We start from the raw sequence: 24,394 nt of genomic DNA, 5'->3' as shown, positions 1-24,394 counted from the left end.
TAGCTATGCAGATTTCTTTCATGCTTTAATTGAGTTACTTTAACATGTTGTAGTTATCATATTTGGTCTAATTTTATATGTCTACTTGTCTTATCTCTTACTTGCTAATTGATCTACATGTTTAGTTGAAATTCTTGTTACTTTATTCCGTATTCAGTATTTAACTGTTGAATTCTTACTTGAAATTGCTATTTCTTAGAATATCTTGTTGTTGAAATTGGTATTGAGTTGCAAAGGTTGTGATTCCTATTGAGGCAAAGTGTTAAGTTGTGAAATATCATTCTATTGAGCTATTCTTCCGGTTATTATTGTTGAGACTTTGTGTACATTGTGGTTGAGCCATAGGCTCCATATTGTAAAATTCTATTATTGTTTGGTTTCTCTGGCAAATTGCGATATTGGGCACTTGAGGTGCGATTTGTGATACGTTGTGATATTGATACCCATGCGGTGGTATAAGGTCTGAGTGTTGAAACACATGTGGTAAGATAAGGTGGCCTTGATACGCGTGGCTAGCAGGGAAACTACTAGAAGCCATGCGGTATGATAAGGTGGACTAAAATGCGGGATGCTATTTCGGAAAAAATAATTTTCAAAACTAAATGTAAAGGCTCCCGCGGTGATTGTTGACATTTCCCCATTCTTCGTACTTGTCTTTGATTGTTGTTTCCTTAGCATATTATTATTTGTCTTACTCAGTGTTGTACTATTTGCTTAGCTCTGTGTATTAAATCTTGTTACGTTATTCGTTGTTTCAATTTCATTACTGTTTTTATTGCATTGTCTACAATTATTCAGTCTTTTATTTATTTTCAATAGGGCCCTAACCTGACCTCGTCACTGCTCTACCGAGGTTTGGCTTGGCACTTACTGGGTACTGTTGTGGTGTACTCATGCTACTCTTTTATATATCTTTTTGTGCAAATTCAGGCACTTCTTATCAGCCCACGCATTAGTTGAGATTCTTCTGCTGAGACTTCAAGGTATACCTGCCGGCGTCTGCATGCCTCGGAGTCCCCTTCTCTCTAGATCTCTTATTTTATGATTCTTTATATATAGACATGATGTATAGGACTATCCAGTATTCATACTTAGAGCTTGTGACTTGTATTACATCGTGTCTCGAGAGTTGTATATGCTGAGTTGTAACGTTATTTTTATACAGTTGTTGAGTTTGAGACTTATATTTATTATTATTTCAATTATTTCAAATATTGTTAGACTTACCTAGTCTTAGAGACTATGTACCGTCACGACATTATACGAAGAAAAATTGGGATCGTGACAGGAATATATGTTTAGGTTTGCAAGTGTTAGGTCAAAACCTTGTATCATGTTATTTTTATATGCAAGAGCATGAGAGAAGATACAAGGGCATTTCTGGTCTCTAGCAAGCTACAACTGTGTTGTTGTACTGTTGCCAGTCGGTACAGTGCAGTAGTTTTTACAACTGTAGAGTTGATTTGTACGACGACCTGAGGAACTGATCATATTTATTCCTATTGTAGTTCCCTTAACTGGTTTTCTTGAGAGTTAGATCAGATAACTGAGCATATCGCAATAGACGCAAAGGAGTTGATTGTATCAGGTTCCTATATGGATCCTCCATGAAGTTTGACAAATCATCAAAATCATAATCGCATAACTTATCAATTAATAAGATGGCAAAGGCTAAGATAAGGTATGTATTATACTACCTTACTAGAGTAATGTTGTATGTTAACAGAACAATCACGCTAAAATATCATATGTATATATCTATGCGTAAAACGAGCCAAAAAACATTGGGTGCGATGGATCCTATAGAACAATCATAAATATATTATTGCGGAAGATGCGGGTTAACTAGGTGAGAATATACATTAATCAATCATTGTTGATTACAAATGTAGATTCAAAATTTAAATTTTATGAGTTCCTACCTCGACTTTAAGTTAATAAACAATAATAACCGAGTTTACCGTAAAAAGCTATTGGGTTCCCATGAACCCGTATCTTTTACTCTGGATCCCACGCGTCGGAAAAGTCTATCTGCAAGTATATAATATAAATCATGCATTTATTAAATTTGGTTTTATATAAACACTGAATGCAACTAACTTTGGTTTTATATAAACACTGAATGCAAGTGACTTTTTATGGATGGCCTAGTTATGTCCATGGATATTAATGACAATTCTATCCTCAACCGGAAGAGGTTTATTCTCTTATCTTATAGTTAGGTCGTCAAGTCGTCATATAATCATCATCAAATGGCCAAATGGGAAAATTTCTTAAACAACTAAGCTGATAACTGAATCAAACAGATGCTGACACAAATGCAGCAGTATCCAGCAGAACCTCAGCTCAACGGTGTAGCAAAAACCAGAACCTTTGTACTTATTGGCCCATGCCCATGTTGTCCAGCCAAAGGCCCAAGCCTAATCCTATTCTTTTTAGGTTTTCATTCCTATTCGGAATTGGATTCGATTTTTATTCCTATTTAGAGGTGATTTTGACTTTAAAAGAAAATACCACTCATTATCAATAAATAGGACAACCTTGGAGAATTGTTCTATACTCATTGGTACAAGTCCTTGAAAGACTTAAGCACATCAAGAGAGAAGAGAGAAGAAAAGTATTCGTTTTACTGCAAATTTTATTCCAACTGACCAATTTCAAATCCTGTTTACCGATTCGTTAACCGTTGGATTGGGCTGAAATTTTGAATGAATGCTTATAACGTCTTTATCTCTAATTTGAACGGTGAAGATCGGATTTTATGGCTCGTAGAATCTGATTTCGTTTTCCGAATAACAGCTTCAGTTTTGTGACTTCTCCTTTCTTCAATTGATTTGTCGTTGCTCTTTTTGCTATTGTTGCTCCGTGTTTGACAATTGTTGTATAGCCAATTTGAATAACTTTTGTAACCCTCTTATTGTTATAGTGGAGTTTTTTGGATCTTTGTGATCCCGTAATTTTTACCTTCGATTGAAGGGTTTTCCATGTTAAAATTTGATGTTCTATATTTTCTTTATTTTCTTGCCTCTTTTTCGCAGTATGCTTTACTTTATCATAATTGAATAACCAAGTCTAATAATTTAATGGAATTTCTGTTTCTTTTGAATCCAGAAAAAAGGATTTGGCCCCAAGCTTTTTCTTAGTCCCACTAAGTAAGTGGCAACCTGTTACAGAAATGAATCAATGATGAATGAATTTGGAGTTTCTTGATACCAAGTTATGTGGTGATTATATTAATAGCAAATATACATTACTATAATGTCATGTTTTTTTTCTTAAGTTTGGTTCTGTTCAAACTTGGGTAGGATTGGGGCAAACCCATCCATTATTAAACAGAAAAAGTGATCCTGAACCTAGGCAGCTTTTGATTTAAATATTCTTGCCATTTTAAAATTAAAGATTCCTCTCCACTTGATTTCCTTTTACATGTGGTAATTTCTGCTGTATATTACCTGTGGAATGATGCCGTAATAAACCATCTAAGGTTCCAATAATACATTTAATTCTTGAGTTTTCAACTTGGTAAATTTGGTTTTTTGTGTATGAAATACAAAACCTTCCGAGAAATTATTTTGGAGAAAAAATGCAAAAGAATGGGACAAAAAAGACAGCATAATTGTCCAGTTGGCATTTTTGGCAATTTTAACAAGGGAAGTACATAAACACTGAATGTAGCTATTCTTGGAATACCAAATTTCCCACTTAGTTTTCTTTCAAGAAACAGGAAACTTCTGGAAAAAACAGAAGATAATCTACTGTTTATCTAATATTTCTACTACTTTCTAGGAAAATCAAGTTTGCCGGGAGAAACAATTATTGCAAATTAAGGCATAATTTTGTGTAGTCTCTTATTGGAACCCACGTGAATAGACAAAAGTGAAATGGGAACTCTAGTTTTCTTTTATGCACTATGGGTCCTTTAGTGCTATTCGTATATCATGCTCTTTTATAATTTTAAATTTAAGAAAATAATCTTTTTAGATTTCTTACGTGTAAAAGTAAATCTTTCATATGTAAAAAAAAAAAAAAAAAGGTAAGGTCATAAAACTAAAAATAAATTTATAAAGAGCCAAAAAATCAATTGACCCTATCGTTTATAGGATACATTAGGAAAAATAAAAAATATAGTAGTTTTTTATTATTAATCTTTTATTTGATAGTGTTTTTTAACCTATGTATAATTAATATTTGTATTAGTTATGCACTCTATTCAATACTATTCTTATACATAACAAATAATGACATTAGCAATACCTTGATTTTAATACATGTATAAGCATGTAAAACGATAAAACAACCATTTCAAAATATTTAATATACCAAACCAAATTGTTGATAAGAAATAATTCCAACATAATTAATCCTCACATTACTAATTACAATATTATTTTCCTATGTAGTATTATTCTTATACATACTACCAAACCATCCTTTGTGTATTTCTTTCTTTCCGTTAAAGAATAAATATTATCTATGTATTTAGTTTTGGTTACTAATATTAATACAAGCTAGAGGTCCATGCCAAACCTTGTCACCAGACGAGGCAAATCAATTTTAAGGTTTTTAATACTAAACATATTATACTATTACCACTATAGGTTCAAAATTAAATATTCAATATAACTTTCGTATTTCTTCATGTATATCTATTTTTTATATTGGAAATACAGTTGAAGTAGTAGGTTATACACTCCATCCGCCGCGGTTTTACATAGAAAAAGAAAAACTTTAGTGAAGTCTGGCATATGGCGTCACGTCATAACAACCTACCAGTTTCTAAAAATAAATATTCTATTTGTTTCAATTTAAATAACATACTTTTCTTATTAGTTTATTAAAAAAAAGACATATTTTTATGTTTAAAAATAATTTTACTTTAAACTTTTTATTTTATCTATTTTATCTTTAATAAGAAACTTTTATAGTTACAAAAATATCATAACCCCATAAAATTTTTACCCCTTAAACTTTTAGGACCATATATTTAAAAAAGCCTTTTTATTTTAAACTCGTGCCAACTCAAAATACATCCTAAACTGAAACAGAGAGTAAAACATAGCCACTATAATAGTGCAGTCCAAAAACAGTACATGATCTGCAGAATAAATGTCACTCTTCTTGTTTGGTTGTATTTCTATAACTTTTCTCTCAAACACCAAACTGCCCTTTTCATTAAAAAGCAACTTTCTTACAACAAATTCCTCAAATCTTCTGTAGCTTTCAATCCAAATCTTATTACCTATGACAAAATCTTGAAATTAGACCTGAAAATGTTGCAAATCCCTTTAGAAATGGTCAGTTTATGTCTTCTACTACTCTGCCTTTTCATTTCCCCTTCTATGCAGCTTGATGGCTTTATCTATACAAGATTCAATGAACCAAACAACAACATGACCTTAAGTGGAGTTGCAGAAATAAGCCAAAATGGATTTATTCAATTGACCAATGAAACAAGTAGACTTATGGGTCATGCCTTCTATTCTTCACCTTTTCAGTTCAAGAACTCAATTACTGGCACTGCTTTTTCTTTTTCAACCTGTTTTGCTCTTTCTATAGTACCTGAATATCCAAAACTTGGTGGCCATGGACTTGCTTTTACCATTTCTCAATCCAATGATTTAAGCACAGCTCTTCCAAGTCAGTATTTAGGTTTACTCAATGCTACTGATGTTGGTAACTTCTCTAATCATATATTTGCTGTTGAATTTGATACAGTACAAGATTTTGAGTTTGGAGATATTAATGATAACCATGTTGGTATCAACCTCAATAGTTTAAGGTCTAATATGTCTGTTGCAGCTGCTTACTTTGATGATGATTTGGTAAAACAAGATCTGAATCTTAAATGTGGGAAGGTAATATTGGCATGGGTAGAATATGATTCAGTTAAAAACTTGGTTAAAATTACTCTTTCAAGATCTTCTTTAAAACCCAAGTTGCCACTTATATCTTATCATATAGATCTCTCTCCATTTCTCAAAGAAAATATGTATGTTGGTTTTTCTGCTTCAACTGGTTTGCTTGCCAGTTCTCATTATATTTTTGGTTGGAGTTTTAAGTTGAATGGTGAAGCCAAATTTCTAGACTTGGATTCACTTCCATTACTACCTGGTCCCAAGAAGAAACACACTGGCCTAATTTTAGCTATCTCAATCATAGCAGTTATTTTTGCTTTGATTTCTATCTTAGCTGCTATTTATTTGATCAAGAAATTCAAGAATGCTGATGTTATAGAGCCTTGGGAACTTGAGGTTGGTCCTCATAGATATTCTTATCAAGAACTTAAGCAAGCTACTAGAGGTTTTAAGGATAGTGAGCTTCTTGGTTTTGGTGGATTTGGTAAAGTTTACAAGGGTGTTTTACAAAATTCGAAGATGGAAATCGCTGTGAAGCGTATTTCGCATGAATCTAAACAGGGTTTGCGCGAGTTTGTGTCTGAAATTTCTAGCATTGGAAGACTTCGTCATAGGAATTTGGTTCAATTAGTAGGATGGTGCAGACGTCGTGGTGACCTGTTACTTGTCTACGATTTTATGCCTAATGGGAGCTTGGACAATTTCTTGTTTGATAAACCTAAAATTGTATTGTCTTGGGAGCAAAGGTTCAAGATCATCAAAGGGGTCGCTTCGGGTTTGCTATACTTACATGAAGGTTATGAGCAAGTTGTGGTGCATCGAGACGTTAAGGCTAGTAATGTGTTGCTAGATGGTGAGTTAAATGCCAAGCTTGGAGATTTTGGACTAGCAAGATTATACGAGCACGGATCAAACCCGTGCACGACTAGGGTAGTAGGCACATTGGGGTACCTTGCACCAGAATTGCCAAGAACAGGACGGGCTACAGAAAAATCTGATGTCTTTGCCTTTGGTGCATTGTTGCTTGAGGTGGTTTGTGGGCGTAGGCCGATTGAATCAAAGGCAGGGCCTGAGGAGTTAGTCTTAGTTGATATGGTGTGGAACAAAATGAGAGAAGAGAAAACTCTTGATGTTATAGACAAGAGATTGAAAGGCGAATTTAATGAACGTGAGGTTGTGATGGTGTTGAAATTGGGATTAATGTGTTCAAACAATGAAGCGTTAGCGCGGCCTAGTATGAGACAAGTGATGAGTTACTTGGAAGGTGAAATTGAAATGCCAGATGCTCCAATGGCTCCTGGTGTTTATAATGGAGGATTTGGATTCGACGAAAATGAACTGCATTCATTAGCATCTTCAAGGGGACACACATATTTGGCTAATGGAGATGTAGATGGTACATTTGTTTCTATTTCTACTGTACCAATGTCATGTTTATTTACTGAAGAAGTACCTAGGTAGTGATTGTGAAGTTGTGTGCAGAATTCTCTTTGTTTTTCCAGGAATATCTCCTGATGAATAGTATTATTTCAAAGTTCAAAGCTAAATCACAGTACATTAATAGCCCGTTTAGACATAAGAAATTTTTTCTTTTTTGCAATTTTTTTTGAAAACAATGTTTGGTTATCAAAATCTTACAATTTTTCCAATCTCACTTGAAAATGCATTTTCAAATTTGAAAAACCAGTTTTTTAATTGAAAATGGGAAGGTTGCTAGTGTTTAGTTGCAAAATATGTTGAAAAAAAGACATCTAAATATGTTGTAAAAATTATAAGCAAACACAACTTCATCTTCAATTCAAATTTTAGTTAAATTCCAAATTAAAAAAAAATAAATTAGAATTCATGTCCAAACGCATACTAAATGTCAAGACAGCACGGTGCACTAAGCTGGAGTCCGGAGAAGGACTGGACCATAAGGGTCTATCGTACACAGTCTTATCCTATATTTCTGCAAGAAACTATTTCCTCGCTCAAAATTGTGACCACCTGGTCACATGACAACAATTTTACCTTTACCTTCTTTGTTCTTAACTTCTTTCTGTCCTTCTCTTTTCAGTGACTATTACTCCCTCCGTTCCGGTTTATGCGAACTTATTTCCTTTTTGGTTCGTTTAAAAAAGAATGACCCTTTTCTAAATTTGGAAACAATTTAGCTTAAATTTACAATTCTACCCTTAATGAGAAGCTTTTATAACCACACAAATACTCTAGCCCCTTTTTGATTTGTTTAGGACCACAAATTTCAAAAATCTTCATTTGTTTCTTAAACTCCATACCCAATCAAATAGGTTCACATAAATTGGAACGGAGGGAGTATCATTTAAGAAATGAAAGAAGATTTGATAAAACTATGCCAGAATTATGAAAGTAACCAACATTTTTGGTCAAGAAACATAAAAAAATATGGTGACACATATCATGTCAAAGGTTTAGTGGAGAAATGAGAAAAATGAGGTTTCTCCGTCAATCATCACCAAATCCACATAATTAGTATATAACTAGTCTCACAATGAATAGATAGAAGATAATAAAAACAAAGTAATGTAGAGATAGTGACGCTTAAGGGTGTTCATAAAAATCCGAAAAATCGAACTAAATCGACTCAAAAAATCGATACTTTTTAGGTTTGGTTTGGTTTTGATTTTAAATTTTAAAAACCGATCAAATTTGGTTTGATTTTGGTTTTAATAAAAAAATAACCGAAAAAAACCGAACCAAACCGACTATAAAAGTAGTTATATAAATTTATTATTATACCTATATATATGTATATTTTTATATAAAGTTTCTGAAATTTTATGGTACATATTAGTCATTTGTATTTTTAGTCTAGTTCTTTGCTATTATAATAATCTAATTCTTTGCCTTCTAGTTTGATCAGTAGTTTTCTTTTGCTAAGTACAATAATTTATATCATGTTAAAAATAATTAATTTTTAATTGAGTAATTAAATTATTCATCACTATTTGAGTCAATTATTATCAATATATCTTGGTAAATGATAGATTTCTCAAAAAGCAATTAGTTTGATAGTGTTACGTTGAAAATATAGTCGAAGTAATATGCGTTTGGTAGTGTATGTCTCATATTTAAGAAAAAACCGATAAATAACCGAAAAAACCAAAAAACCGACAAAAACCGAATCGATAAAAAATCAGACTTAATTGGTTTGGTTTGGTTCCAATATTTGAAAAACTGACTTACTTGATTTAGTTTCTTTTTAGGGAAAAACCGATCCAAACCGAACCATGAACACCGCCACGACGTTTTATCATATTGAGAAGTTAGAAATGCCGTCATACTTTAATATATCTATGCAATTAGCATTGTGCCTATCTGATGCCAATGGACATAAACGGAAAAAAGGTAAAATCATACTCTTTCTATCCTAATTTATCCCTTCTTTTCTTTTTAGTTTATCTTAAAAAAAATTGACACATCTATATTTTTAAAAAGTGTATCTTTAAACTTTTCAGTATATTCTTAATGAGATAATTATAACCAAAGAAATTTCTAAAGCTTGTTTTAAATCTCAAGTTTCAAAGATATTTTTTTATTTCTTAAATTTCGTACCAGTTAAACTCCATAAGCAGAAAATGAATTTGGCCTTGATTTCTTAACATCAGCCCTCTTTCCTACTTCAAAATAAAATCTTGGAAAAGCATACCTGATCTCTCTTTCTAGTGGTGAGTAGAAAAGTTTACCCAACGTGGACTTTAGTAAATTCTTTTGTGGTGCCGACCAGTAATAAATAAATGAAACTTTTTTCTCTGTAACATTTAAAGCTTTTGGATCGGACACTTCATATGGTTCAAACTTCAAAGCAGACAAAATTCCGCATTCAGTGTTACCATCACATCACAACAATAGAAATAATTACTCTGTCCGTTAATTTTTACCCGTTTTGACATTTTAAGTCTCTTAAAAAATAATAAATAAAGTGTATAATTTATGTTTGTATTAATTAATACATATTTTATTAGATTTGAGAAAATAATTTGAAATGACAAGTAAAAATAATTTTTAATATGCATAAAATGATAAATAAAAATAAAAATTTATTTTTAATATACATGCAAAATAAAAGTGAACGAATGGAATTTATACCATAATCTCAAATAAGTTAAATAGGAAAGAGAAAATCTTACAAATATGGTAAAGTGGAACTCGCCATCACGATTAACAAAAATGTCCATTTTTTAGCTTAAAAAATTTTACTCGCACGTGAGAGAGCATACTTGTCGACCTAAACTAAATAAATAAAAATATTTCATTTTAAAAACTTTTAAACTTTATGAGATGGTTCATTCACTTGTTCTTTGTGGTCGCACTTACTGCAACATGGCTTGGAAACCTGTGGTCAAGCCAATAAAGATTTTATAACTAGCTCCTGTTTCTGTTTGACCATAAAATTTTGAAGCTTTTGTTTAAATTTTATTTTCAATTATCTATTTATTTATAGAATTTTATCATTTTTTGGTAAATTTTGAAAACAAAAATTTTTAAATCCCAAAAATAATTCTAGAGTAGTTTTTGAAGTTTTTGAAGTCTTCTACTTACAAAATTTCAAATTTTTTTCAAATAAAATACTTGTCAAAATACAATTTCAACTTTCAAAATTTATTTTTCTATCTTATTTTCAAAAACTCATTTATTTGCTAGCTAAAAGACATTTCAGGAAATGAAGAAGCATTCTAACCATATTATATATTATTCAACGAAGTATAATAAGACTTTGACCTTCTTAGATATGGTCTATCTGCTTTTTGAGAGTGCGGCAACCAGTTAGAATTTAAATATCTACTCTGTCACGTTTAAAATGACAAATCCATCATCTTTCACACAAATTTGGAAACTCTTTACCACAGCATGAAATCATTGTAAGCATTTTAACCCCAACGACTTAATAATTATTTACATGTGACTAAACTTAAATTAGAGGAATAAAGACTCTCTCTATATATATACACACACAACAAAATGTAGCTAGGTTAAAATGTGTGACAATAATTCCATAAATCTGGTTAGATATGGAATAAAGCAGCTATAAATTCTGGAAATTTATTTAGCTAAGGTTGGAATCTCAAATGAACTCTTTCGTTTTTTGTTCTATTCCGCATGCTTTATTGCCCAACAATATTGAAGAGCTTTCAAAAAAAGAATGTGAGGATTGACAACAAACGCAAAATTTCTGTTCTTTGTTTTTCTTCTTTTTTCCTTTTCTTCAATTAATTCTTTGTTACGACATTTAAGCTGAACTTCTGTAAGCCAGTTGCATTTGATGTATCTATATTCAGTGATCCACTCATGAAGAGGCGGATCCAAGATTTAAACTCTATGGGCTCAACTTTTAAAAATTTTAGTATTGAACCCATTATATTTTTAAAGTTATGGGTTCATATCTACTTTTTTTGTAATTTTAATGATTTTTTTCATATAAATTTTTACTCCGCGCTGAAAGTTATGGGTTTAATTTAACTTGTTAAGTATACACTACATCCGCCCCTGCGCTCATGTGCGTCATGCATATATATTGTAGCTGCAACTGTACATACTTCTTCCTTCCTAACTGTTCCATTCGTTTCAATTTGTTTGAACGTATTTGACTGGACACAGAGTTTAAGAAAGAAAAAAAGGGCTTTTGAAACTTGAAATCTAAATAATTCATAGATATTTGTGTGGCTATATTATCTCATTAAGGATAAAGAGAGAATTTTAAAGTTAAATTCTTTTCAAATTTAGAAAAGATTCATTTTTTTAAAACTGACTAGAAAGGAAATATGTTCATTCTTTTTGAATTGGAAGGAGTATATCTTTCAGCTCACCCTTTAGTACAACTGAGTTAACAACCCTTTACATAGGCCTCTGTGTCTCTCGCCACTTGGATTGTTGGTCTTTGTGTGACCAAGATGATGTTTTAACTTCAATACCACACAGGGGGAGGGGAGGAGGAATGATTTGTGTAGTACTCAATTTTTCGCTTAAACTGATTATAGAAAGACCGGGTTCTTCTATGTGTTCCTTAACCTACTATTGCTGAAATAGTAGATGCGGAAAGTAAAGAACACAAGTATTTTATGTGAAAAACACCTGACTCAAAAGGTGAAAAAACCACGACCTACTTCTCAGTACGATTTTCCCAAACTCTCCACTAAATCACTGAGCCAAAAACTGCATTTACAAAATATTTTTGTAAACCTAGGATTAACTCTAATCTCGTTGTGACAACCAGCATCTAACTGCTGCGACAACTTTAAGTTAGCTTTAACTTGAATACTCTGAGTACCTATTATAATTGCCTCTAGATAAAGCTGAAAGGTACAATATGAAAATACCTACTATAATTGAACTAGAATAAAAGACAAACACTTGGAACTGGTTCTTTTATCTGGTTCGTGTAGCTTCGGATTTGCACACTTGAATCACATACGAATTGCTTGCAAAATACCTTGCTCTTTTGCTCTCAATTCACGTTTAACTTATGCTTTTGTACGTCACTGTAGAATGAAAATATCCTGCAATATATAGAGTTAGTAGATGAAAAAATAACTAGAGTTCTAATGCTACTCTTCCTTGGTGGAAGAGTTCCAGTTGATCTCAACTTCTAACTCCTCCCTTATCTTGGATAGTGTTCTCTTTGATTAAGGAGTCCTTCTCCTTATCAATTATGCAACCTTTTCGATCAGGAGATATCAATTATACCAAGTTAAGATTATCTCCTTCATGTGCATCCCACAAGCTCGAATATGCCCGTGTCTATGCACACAAGGGATGGACCTGGTTCATGCCTGAGCTTCCTTTGTCAATCTTGAAAACAAACCTTTACTTAGGCTAATAAATTCCCTCTTTTTGATGATGACAAACTCTGTGCTTTTTCATAAGCTTAGGCCCTGTTTCAACTTAGCTCAACATCAACACAATGTTAGAAATATTTTCCTTTTTTATCACTTATCATCAAGGACCAAGTTCATTAGGTTATAAACATCATTGTTCAAAGTGTAAATCACAACCCTTTCCCCCATTTTGGCATTATCGAAAAGTTGCATAAATATGTAAGATAGCCAGATTTTAAAACCTACTCATGGCCACTGGGGCTACTTCAAATGCAATCATGGGTTAATCATCATAGATCAAGCTAAGAATTTTAATCATCAAAGAAATATAAACAAACAGATAGAGCAAAAGACAGTGAATTTCATTGATGATTGATAAGATTCTACCATAAAGCATAAAAAGAAATAAAAATACTGGAAACATGAGCAAAAAAAACAAAAAATCCCGAACTGGGTCACTGGTTGATCTACACTAGGCTAAGAGGCTTAAAGCTAGGAAGAACTAGGTGCTTGGTTTATGGCTTGGAGGAGTTTTAGCATATCCTGAAGAATGTCATCATTCTTCTCCTTTTCTCTTACCAGCTCAGTTTTGAGAGCATCTCTCTCAGTCTTCACCCCTGCCAACCTCTTCTTCAGCCTCTCAATCTCAGCATCCTTAGCCCCACTTTCTTGTACCAAGGCTCGCACCTTGCTATTAATTTGCCTCCCACTGTATAAACACTCCATAAGGACCAAATCCATGAAGTTTGCAATGTGCCTCATTTCCTGCCTTGGCAGAACACATTTGTTGACAAATTCGAACAATACTTTGTGGGGTGGATTCATCTCACTCTTGTACACAGCCTTGGGCTCAACTTCCTCTTCATTGTCACTGAATTTTATGGTAATGGCAAGGGCAATAGGAAGATTTTCTAGGCTTGGCCACTTAAACTTTGTATAGTCATTGTACCCCTCAGTAGGTACACCCAGAATTTCTCCCAACTTCTTCACATCGAAGGAGACTTACACTCCTTTTACTATACTGGTAACCCTTCGACCTTTCACCTCACCAGTTGCCATGAACTCAACAAATTCATTTCTGGCCAACTTGCCATCCATCTGAAGGACAATGTCCTTCCACCATTGTAACTCCAACTTCTCCAAAAGCAATATCATTCCTTGCTCCTCCCAGTCCCTGAGGAGTCTGCCCTTCAAAATAGTCCTCTTACCAAACTTGTCCATCTTGTCTTTCTCAGTGTCATAATCATTTCTTCCTCTCCACTCCATTCTTTTTCTTCAACATTTTTCACTTGTTTTGACTTCACAGCAGACCTTGTTCTTTTTGCCAAGGTGGATGGTTCAGCAGACTTTGACTCTGAAACAGACTTCTTAGTGGAAGTCTTGGCTTTCTTGGTTTTGGGAGTTAGAACATCCACTTCTTCAGTCTCATCTTCATCTCGAAGGACCAAGTCTATTTCATCAATGTCAACAGCCTCAACAGGCTCATCCACCTTCTGCTTTCCCTTAGCAACTGCTTTTCTTCTACTTTCTTATAAGACTTTCTACAGTTCTGCCTTATTCTGCTTTAGCTGACTTCTTGTGGCTTTTCCTCTTGTGGGAGGAATTTCAACAGTAACAGAAGGGACAGCCTTCCTTTTCTTGTTAGCCCTAGCAGTTCCAGGGGTTTTAGCCTTTGAACTTCCTTTCTTCTTTGGATTATAACTCTCAGTCACTCTTTTCAATAGGTCTGCGAGGGTTTCCTGTTTAGATGAAACATGTTCATCTCTATTTTTTTCAAGTTGAACCAGCACTTCAGCATTCGCCAGACCCACTTCCCCCCTGTTTACTTTACATTCTCCTCTACTCCAGCAGACAAAATTCCGCATTCGGTGTTACCATCACAACAATAGAAATAATTACTATATCCGTTCATTTTTACTTGATACGTTTTGACTTTTTACGCCTCTTAAGAAATAATAAATAAAATGCATAATTTACCATGATACCTATATTAATTGATGCATATTTTATTGGATTTGAGAAAAGGATTTGAAATGAGTAATAAATAATGTGAGTATGACAGGAAAAAAAATTATCTTATCTTGATATGCGTAAAGTAAAAAGTAAAAATAAAAATATATTTTTAGTATACATGCCAAGTAAAAGTGAACGGAGAGAGTATTATATCATAATCTCAAATAAGTTGAAATCGGAAAGAGAAAATCTTACAAATATGGGAAAGTGGAACTCGCCATCACGATTAACAAAAATGTCCATTTTTTAGTTTAAAATATTTTACTCGCACGTGAGAGAGCATACTTGTCGACCTAAACTAAATAAATAAAAATATTTCATTTTTAAAACTTTTAAACTTTATGAGATGGTTCATTCACTTGTTCTTTGTGGTCGCACTTACTGCAACATGGCTTGGAAACCTGTGGTCAAGCCAATAAGGAATTTATAACTAGCTCATGTTTTTATTTGACCATAAAATTTTGAAGCTTTTCTTTAAATTTTATTTTCAATTATCTATTTGTTTATAGAATTTTATCATTTTTTGGCAAATTTTGAAAATAAATTTTTTCAAATCCCAAAAACAATTCTAGAGTAGTTTTTGAAGTCTTCTACTCATAAAACTTTAAATTCTTTTCAAGTAAAATGCATGTCCAAACACAATTTCTAACTTTCAAAATTTATATTTCATCTCATTTTCAAAAACTCATTTTTTTAAAACCAAATCTATGTCCAACGCTAGTTAAAAGAGTTCAAGAAATGAAGGAGCATTCTAACCATATTATATATAAGTATTATTCAACGAGGTATAATAAGACTTTGTGTTTACCGAAAAAATCGGATAACGTTAGATTTGTGGATGGTTCTAAGGATATGCGATACAATTTGATATAAATCGCGTAGAAAAATAAAAATATGTGTATTGTTGACTGTAAGAACGAAAATAATAAGCAAAAAGAATGAATAAGTAAAACAAACACAAGGGGATTATTATCAATATCTAGAGGAAGTGATCTTTTTTGTGTTCAACCTCCTCTAGCTTACAAGGATTCCCCCTTTTATAGGAGAGGGTCATTACTAAAAAATAATAAAATAAAACATGTAGTGGAAGACCCATAATGACTTGTCTCTTCCTTAATTTCCGCCAAGATTCTCTTTCTTGGTGTGGTTGCAACGACTCTTGTCTATGAGCTCGATACTAGCTCGAACTCGTTATTGGATCGGGCCTTTCGGTCTTGGATCGAGTTCGACCTTCGAGATGGGCGTCGCGCACTTCCGACCTCGAAGCAGTGTCTTGCGGATCGATTCGGTCACGGGCTCGATAGGATTATCGAGCCGCCTCCTCGAGCGACCTTCGGGCTCGAGGTTCGTTAGTACCGACCTCAGAGCTCACTCCCAAAATCTCATTCCGACTTCTTAACACTCGAACTCGATCGAACGTAGGAAGGCCGAAATTTATTTCGAGAGTATACAGATAGTCCCCTCGTTTCTCGGAAAAGGATGTGGCGAGAAACGATATGATTTTCCAGCAGCTCGATCAGATATACACTGATATTTTTATCTGATGATTTCCCAGCAGCTCGATCAGATATACACTGATATTTTTATCGATCCCGACCATGACGTATGTAATGCTCGATCATCTTATGCGTCTTTATAGTCCTCGACTTTATCGAGGATACCCGAATTTTTTCTTCCCCAGTGGGAATTGCCAGTTACATTCGGTCTTTGGTGACCGGAGAAGATCAATCAGTGATGAATGCGGAGGGGCTTCCTGTCTTTTCAATGAGGCCCAACATGCTTTGAATCGGATAACTTCTGATGGCGTTTTCGGCGCTTCTGTACAAAAATTTTGTAAATACAAATCTTTCTTCTTCTTTTTTGAAGAGAAATGGCCTTTCAAACTAAATAGACAGTTTGAATTTAAATCTCTGTTGCCTTCGGGCCTCGTGGGTAGTCCCCCTTTGCTTTATCGGGCTCGAGCGTTCTTCAGCTTAAATAGTCAAGTGTTTGTTTTAATTCGAAGAAATGAGTAGTTTTGCTCGAAATAATGTAGCCCATAGGCGTAATAGTCGAGCGAGTGATGGCTCGAACTCAAAATAAAGGTAGCCCGTAGGCTTAGCAGTCGAGTGAATGATTCGAACTTGATGCAATGTAGCCCGCAGGCGTAATAGTCAAAGTAGCCCGTAAGCTTAATGGTCGAGTGAGTGATCGCTCGAACTCGAAATAAAGGTAGCCCGTAGGCTTGGCAGTCGAGCGAATAATTCAAACTCGATGCACTGTAGCCCGTAGGTATAATAGTCAAAGTAGCCCATAGGCTTAATGGTCGAGTGAGTGATTGCTCGAACTCAAAATAAAGGGGGTCTGTAGGCTTGGCAATCGAGCGAATGATTCGAACTCGATGCAATATAGCCCGTAGGCGTAATAGTTAAAGTAGACCGTAGGCTTAATGGTCGAGTGAGTGATTGCTTGAACTCGAAATAAAGGTAGCCCGTAGGCTTAATGGTTGAGTGAGTGATTGCTCGAACTCGAAATAAAGGTAGCCCGTAGTCTTGGCAATCGAGTGAATGATTCGAACTCGATGCAGTGTAGCCCGTAGGTGTAATAGTTAAAGTAGCCCGTAAGCTTAATGGTCGAGTGAGTGATTGCTCGAACTCGAAATAAAGAGGGCCCGTAGGCTTGGAAATCGAGCGAATGATTCGAACTCGATGCAATGTAGCCCGTAGGTGTAATAGTTAAAGTAGCCCGTAGGCTTAATGGTCGAGTGAGTGATTGCTCGAACTCGAAATAAAGGTAGCCCGTAGGCTTAATGGTCGAGTGAGTGATTGCTCGAACTCGAAATAAAGGTAGCCCGTAGGTTTGGCAATCGAATGAATGATTCAAACTCGATGCAATGTAACCCGTAGGCGTAATAGTTAAAGTAGCCCGTAGGCTTAATGGTCGAGTGAGTGATTGCTCCAACTCGAAATAAAGGTAGCCCGTAGGCTTGGCAATCGAGTGAATGATTCGAACTCGATCCTGTTTGCATAATATATCTTGAACATAGAATATCGGTAAGGAGGAGAGCTTTCTTTGAAGGTCATTATACATGGGTTCATGTTTTGCGTCAGGGCTCGGCCCAACTATATAAGCATGGTTCATGTTGACCGTTTCGCCCTTACAACATTTCCCGTTGAGACACTATTTGTCATGAAATAACGAAGTAACTTCCTTTGCACCGAACTTGATAATCATCACAGATGCGTTCAATGATAAAGCCCCCTGTGTACGAGGTTGATTTTAAAGAGGCCTCGGATACTCAGCAGTAGTATCGTTTCCGCTATATGGCTGGTATCGATCTCTGGTCGACTTTTGCTTTTTCGTAATGGTCCTAGAAGTCAACTGGTCATCTTCGACTCTTAATTTGGATTGATATCGATTGTGCACATCGGTCCAAGTAATAGTTGGGTACTCGATCAGATTTTGCTTCAGCCGCCGCGAAGCCCTCGAGCTCCGCTCATTTAGACCTTGAGTGAAAGCTTGAACAACCCAATCGTCTGTGACTGGAGGCAGATCCATTCGTTCCATTTGAAAACGAGCTACGAACTCCCTTAGCATCTCGTTATCCTTTTGCATTACCTTGAACAGGTCCGACTTTCTGGTTTCGACCTTTATGGCTCCGGCATGAGCTTTTACGAAGCAATCTGAGTTTGGCTCTGCAACTGAGCTATCGCTATTTGCTGGGCTTGTAACATCTCGAAGATCATCCGTAAGCTGACTCCGATCTCCTCCACGTTATGGGTGTCTCGAGCTACGGATCGAGTACCGCCCTGAATGCTCCTTTCCGGTTCGGAACACTGATTCGCCTCTAGAGCTATTTGTGAATTGACATACAATGATACTTCAGCTAGAATTTCGGGTGCTTCGATTCGAGCCTCAGCACCTTCATCGAGTGGCCTTCCGGCCCCGGGTGCCAAGTTGTTGGTTTCATCTTGAAGGCCAGCTTCGTGGTTGATAGGTGAAGCCATTGCTAATTTGAAGTTGCAAACTGGCGTGTACTTTAGGTTTATATCAAACGAGCACTATTACCCTTAGCCCCACGTTGGGCGCCAAACTGTTTAAAGAAAAATCGGATAACATTAGATTTGTGGATAGTTCTAAGGATATGCGATAAAATTTTATATAAATCGCGTAGAGAAATGGAAATATGTGTATTGTTGACTGTAAGAACGAAAATAATAAGCAAAAAGAATGAATAAGTAAAACAAGCACAAGGGGATTACTATCAATATCTAGAGGAAGTGATCTTTTTTGTGTTCAACCTCCTCTAGCTTACAAGGATTCCCCCTTTTATAGAAGAGGGTCATTACCAAAAAATAATAAAATAAAACATGTAGTGGAAGACCCATAATGACTTGTCTCTTTCTTGATTCCCGCCAAGATTCTCTTTCTTGGTGTGGTTGCAACGGCTCTTGTCTGTGAGCTCGATACTAGCTCGAACTCGTTACTGGGTCGGGCCCTTCGGTCTTGGATCGAGTTCGACCTTCGAGATGGGCGTCGCGCACTTCTGACCTCGAAGCAGTGCCTTGCGGATCGATTCGGTCACGGGCTCGTTAGGATTATCGAGCCGCCTCCTCGAGCGACCTTCGGGCTCGAGGTTTGTTAGTACCGACCTCAGAGCTCACTCCCAAAATCTCATTCCAACTTCTTAACACTCGAACTCGATCGAACGTAGAAAGGGCGAAATCTATTTCGACCATATACTCTTTAACCTTCTTAGATATGATCTATGTGCTTTTTGAGACTGCGACAACCAGTTAGAATTTAAATATCTACTCTGTCATGTTTAAAATGACAAATCCATCATCTTTCACACAAATTTGGAAACTCTTTACCACAGCATGAAATCATTGTAAGCATTTTAACCCCAATGACTTAATAATTACTTACATGTGACTTAACTTAAATTAGAGGAATATATATATATATACACTCACACAACAAAATGTAGCTAGGTTAAAATGTGTGACAATAGTTCCATAAATCTGTTAGGATGAAGATTGAGCAGAAATCAGGGAACAAATGCATAGAAAACCCTATTTGCCATGAGAGAAATAGACGAAGAGAGAGAAAATTTTATTTAATCTTGTATTCAATATTTCTGACTAACTAAAAATATCTGAGTAACCCACCTATATACAGCCATGGGCCGGGTCTACATATACAAGGTAACAAATACAAAATAAAACTGGGCTAACTATAATTTGGGCCTAAAATTTAAATAGGCGCAATTCTGTGATATCCAACACCCCCCTCAAGCTGGAGGGGGAAGCACTCCAAGCTTGCACAGTAGATTGTGATGAGCTGGACCTGGAAAAGGCTTCGTCAAAATGTCAGCAAGATTAGTAGAGTAGGAAAAATGATGTAAAGAAATCAACCCAGATGCTAAGCAATCACGAACAAAATGGCAATCAACTTTAATATGTTTGGTGCGCTCATGGAACACAGGATTCTTGGCGATATGGAGCGCAGTATGACTATCATAAAATATAGGAACAGGCGAAGACAATGTCAGGCCCAAATCAACCAATACTCTGATCAACCAAGAGACTTCAGCAACCACCGTCCTTAGAGCCCTATATTCTGCCTCAGCAGAAGAAAGAGAAATGGTTGGCTGCTTTTTGCTTTTCCAAGAAATAGGGGATCCTCTAAGAGTAATGAAATACCCAGTGACAGACCTTCTAGATTGGGCATAAGAAGCCCAATCAGAATTAGAAAAAGCTACTAGTGACAGGTCAGCATTCTTAGACAATAGAATGCCCTGACCAGGTGCATTCATAAGGTACCTCGGCACATGAATCCCAGCTAACATATGGAGAACCTGGGGAGAATGAAGAAACTGACTCAGATGCTGGACAGAAAAAGCAATGTCAGTCTTGTGTGCTAAAGAAAATTTAGTTTTCCTACAAGCCTTCTGAAAATGCTTGGATCAGACATAGGGGCATCCACATCACTGGTTAATTTTATGGAAGGATCCAAAGGGGTAACTACAGGGGTAAAATGAGTGCAATTAAATTCAGCCAGCAGCTCGAAAGTGAATTTGTGTTGGCACATCAAAAAATCCTCAAGATGAGAAGACACTTCTAGACCCAGAAAATAGTGGACCTCACCCAAATCTTTAATCTTAAACCGAGCATCCAAAAATGTCTTCAAACTATCCAATTCTGTGATATCATTACCAACCAACAAAATGTCATCAACATGAACTGCTAATATAGTTAGGGAAGAGCCAACATACTTGGTAAAAAGAGAATAATCATTCTTGCTTGAAATATATCCTCTAGATGACAATACTTCAGACAATTTAGAAAACCATTATCTAGAAGCTTGTTTGAGGCCATAAAGTGATTTCTTGAGTTTGCAAACCAAAGGAGAAGAAGAATTAGAAGATGAAGGACCTAATACAGATAAACCTGGAGGGACTTTCATGTAAACCTCCTCATGGAGATCACCATGGAGGAAAGCATTGTTAACATCAAGTTGATGCACAATCCATCCCCTTTTTGCAGTAAGAGAAAGGAGACACTTGATGGTGGTAAATTTGACCACAGGAGAGAAAGTTGCAAAATAATCAATTCCCTAATTTTGAGTGTCTCCCCTTATTACAAGCCTGTCTTTATATATCTCCACAGTCCCATAAGATTTTTGTTTGATCTTATAAACACACTTGCATGGGATATGCTTTTTGTTGAGAGGAAGAGGAATAATATCCCATGTGTTATTTACCTCAAGAGCTTTGAATTCCTGTAGCATGGCCTGCTACCAAACAGGGTGAGAAACAGCCTGCTGGTAGAACTGAGGTTCATGCAGTGGTACATCAGTAGAGAAAACCTTGGGCTGAGTAGAGAGAGGAGTTGAAGGAAGGGCAGAATTGCACACATAATCTGCCAAATGAGCAGGAGGTTGATGAACTCTGGTGGACTTCCTAAGGAGGGGAGAAGAAGGAACTGGTAAATGAGAGGAAGTAGATGAAAATTGGAGAAATGGAAGGAGAGAGAGGAGAGATAGTAGGAGGAGTGGAAGAAGGAGTGGGTTTAGATGTGAAACCAGGTATGGGAGAAGAAGAAATTATAGGAGAGGATGAATTAGGAATATCTGTAGAATCAGGGAAAGATACAGGGAAAACAGAGGAAGAATAGGGAAAAATAGATTCATGAAATTGTACATCCCTTCAGAAGAAAATAGAATGGTTGGAGAGGTTAAGTGGTTTGTAACCTTTCTTGCCACATGGGTATCCTAGAAAAACATATGAAATTTTTCTTGAGTGAAACTTATCTCTACCAGGTTTGGGTATAGTAGCAAAACAAAGGCATCCAAAAGATCTCAAATGTTCATAAGAGGGTGGTGTGCCATGCAGTTTTTCAAAGGAGATGAATTGCCTAAAACAGAAGAAGGTAGTCTATTAATTAGGTAGGTAGCAGTGAAAATACAATCACCCCAATATTTAGTAGGAAGATTGGACTGGAACAATAGAGCTCTAGAAGTTTCTAACAAATGCTTATGTTTTCTTTCAACAACTCCATTTTGTTGGGGGGTATGTGGTATAGTGGTCTGGTGGAGGATGCCATTATCAGCAAAGAAGGTCTTTGCTTCAATACTACTGCCTAATTCATATGCATTGTCTGATCTAAAGGATTGAATAGAGCAATTAAAGTGAACCTTAACCATGGAAGTAAAGGTTTTCAGAATAGACAAGACACTAGCTTTACAAAAAAATAAATGAGTCCAGGTAACTCTAGTAAAATCATCAACTAGAGTGAGAAAATAACTGAAACCATTGTAGGTTTTAGTGTGGTAAGGTCCCCATATGTCAATATGTACTAACTGAAAAGGGGCAGTGGTTTTGATAGTACTATCTGAGAATGGCAATCTTTGTTGCCTAGCCATGGGAAAAATAGTATATAAGAAATGTTATTTAGATGTGATTTTATCAGAAAGAAAAGGAATTGAAGTCATTTTTAGGGCATATGCCCTAACCTTTGAAGCCAGACCAAATCTATTTTATTAGTAATAGAAATTGGAATACAAGAGGGACTATGGGGTAAGGGATCAGCAGAAATATTACAAGCATTACTAGAATCAACAGAAAAATCATGAACAGAAAGTAAAGGCATGTCTAGCAGTAGAAAATACAATCCATGAGCCTCTTTACCAATTTCTAATGGCCTCTTCAGAGAAGGGCCCTGTAAAGAACAAGATAAACTGATAAATATGGCCATACACTGTAATTGAGTTAGAAGTTTGTGTACAGAAAGAAGGTTGAATTGAAAAGAATGGACTAAAAGGACATTACGTAGAATTATATCATGTTTAAGGTACATAGAACTAGTAGAAATGACTTTCACTTTATATCCATTTGGCAAGGTTATTAAGAAAGGAGAAGTTAAATGTTGAATATTGTGAAGAAAATTTTCGTATGGAGTCATGTGGTTTGTTGCACCAGAATCCAGAATCCAAAGTTTTCTAACTGAATTAAAAGATGCAGACAAAGAATGAGCTAAAGAATGCATTTTCTCTACTGGAAGATATGACACACCTGTAAAATGAGCATATCCACCACTATCTGCAGCAGCACTAGCAGGAGCATAGTTGGGAGAAATATGTATCTGTTGGAGTAAGGTCATGAGATGGTTGTACTGTTCTTTGCTGAACCCATGAAATGGAGCCTCATATGTTTTGAAAACAACAGGAGAGTAAGATGATTCCTCCATTTGGACACATGAAGCAGATCTCTTGTTCTTTGTGAACTTGAAATCAGGAGGAAATCCATGAAATCTGTAACACTTTTCTATGGCGTGACCGCTTTTCTTACAATACTTGCAAGACACAGTAGTAGATAATAAAGGCTTCTTGGATTCAAAAGTGACTCTCTGAGTGTATTGTTTATTAGGGTGAAGTTGAGTTGATGGGATAGAGAAAGATGCCGAATCAGTTGAAAACCCAGAAGAGACAAGATGAGACTCTTTCTGACTCTCATCTTGTTGTAGAAGAGAATAAGCCTTACTGATTGAAGGGTATGGGGACATCATAAGGATGCTACTTTTAGCTGTTAAGTAGGAATCATTCAGTCCACTTAGGAACTGAAAGAGATGCTGATCTTCAATGAACTTAGGGCACCACATGAACATGTGTGCCCAACATATGCAGAGTTCAATTCATCCCACAGACTTCTCATCTTAGTGAAATAGGTGGCTATATCAGAAGACCCTTGAAAGGTAGAACTGATCTCCCGTTGGAGTTGAATATACTTAGACCCATTAGACTACCCAAACCTTTCATTTATGTCCATCCACACTTCCTTGACAGTACTAAGACACATAACACTTATAGCAATCTCCCTAGTTAGTGAGTTAGTAATCCAGGCCTTGACCATATTGTTGCACTTTTTCCATAAAGGAAAATAGGGAGAATCAGGTGCAGGTTGGGCTACTTTGCCAGTGATTAGGCCTAGTTTGTTCTTAGCTGAGAGAGATGTTAGCATACTACTGCGCCATATAACAAAACCAGTTCCATTGAAAGGAACTGTAACCAGCTGAACACCAGGATTATCAGAAGGATGTATGTATAAAGGATGAGATGGATCTTGGATAAGCTCAGTGAAACCATCAGAATTTGACAATACATTTGCATGTAACTCAGTATTTTCCATATTATTACTCATCACAACAGAGA

At 35.7% G+C, this 24,394-nt stretch overlaps 2 protein-coding genes across 2 annotated transcripts; one reads left to right on the top strand and one right to left on the bottom strand.

The window, feature by feature from the left end:
• The first annotated feature begins 5,052 nt into the window (after window positions 1–5,052).
• LOC107802022 (L-type lectin-domain containing receptor kinase S.4-like) lies at window positions 5,053–7,402 on the top strand. The gene has a single exon (XM_016625460.2). It carries the CDS (start codon window positions 5,091–5,093, stop codon window positions 7,314–7,316), a length of 2,226 nt encoding a protein of 741 aa, XP_016480946.1. The 5' UTR covers window positions 5,053–5,090; the 3' UTR covers window positions 7,317–7,402.
• A 12,574-nt stretch (window positions 7,403–19,976) lies between these two features.
• LOC142166285 (uncharacterized) lies at window positions 19,977–23,850 on the bottom strand. Its single transcript, XM_075225085.1, has 8 exons — window positions 23,068–23,850; window positions 22,700–22,905; window positions 22,153–22,349; window positions 21,770–21,817; window positions 21,486–21,669; window positions 21,136–21,221; window positions 20,630–21,015; window positions 19,977–20,543 (listed from the first exon to the last, which is right to left on the bottom strand). Exons 1-8 carry the CDS (start codon window positions 23,848–23,850, stop codon window positions 19,977–19,979), a joined length of 2,457 nt encoding a protein of 818 aa, XP_075081186.1.
• Window positions 23,851–24,394: the final 544 nt, after the last annotated feature.

The sequence above is a fragment of the Nicotiana tabacum genome, chromosome 2, assembly GCF_000715075.1.
Source record: "Nicotiana tabacum cultivar K326 chromosome 2, ASM71507v2, whole genome shotgun sequence".
Lineage (NCBI taxonomy): Eukaryota > Viridiplantae > Streptophyta > Magnoliopsida > Solanales > Solanaceae > Nicotiana > Nicotiana tabacum.
The sequence above is the reverse complement of the archived record's forward strand: the minus strand, read 5'-3'. Positions and strand labels throughout refer to the sequence as shown.

Bases quoted from the DNA above. Each gene is read 5' to 3' on its own strand.
- LOC107802022 (XM_016625460.2), top strand. From the start codon at position 5,091: ATGATCTGCAGAATAAATGTCACTCTTCTTGTTTGGTTGTATTTCTAT.
- LOC142166285 (XM_075225085.1), bottom strand. From the start codon at position 23,850: ATGTTCATGTGGTGCCCTAAGTTCATTGAAGATCAGCATCTCTTTCAG. The intron at 22,350-22,699 runs GTTAGGGCATAT...TCAATCCTTTAG, and splicing joins GATTTGGTCTGGCTTCAAAG to ATCAGACAATGCATATGAAT. The intron at 21,016-21,135 runs GTTTATCTGTAT...AATTGTCTGAAG, and splicing joins TTACATGAAAGTCCCTCCAG to TATTGTCATCTAGAGGATAT.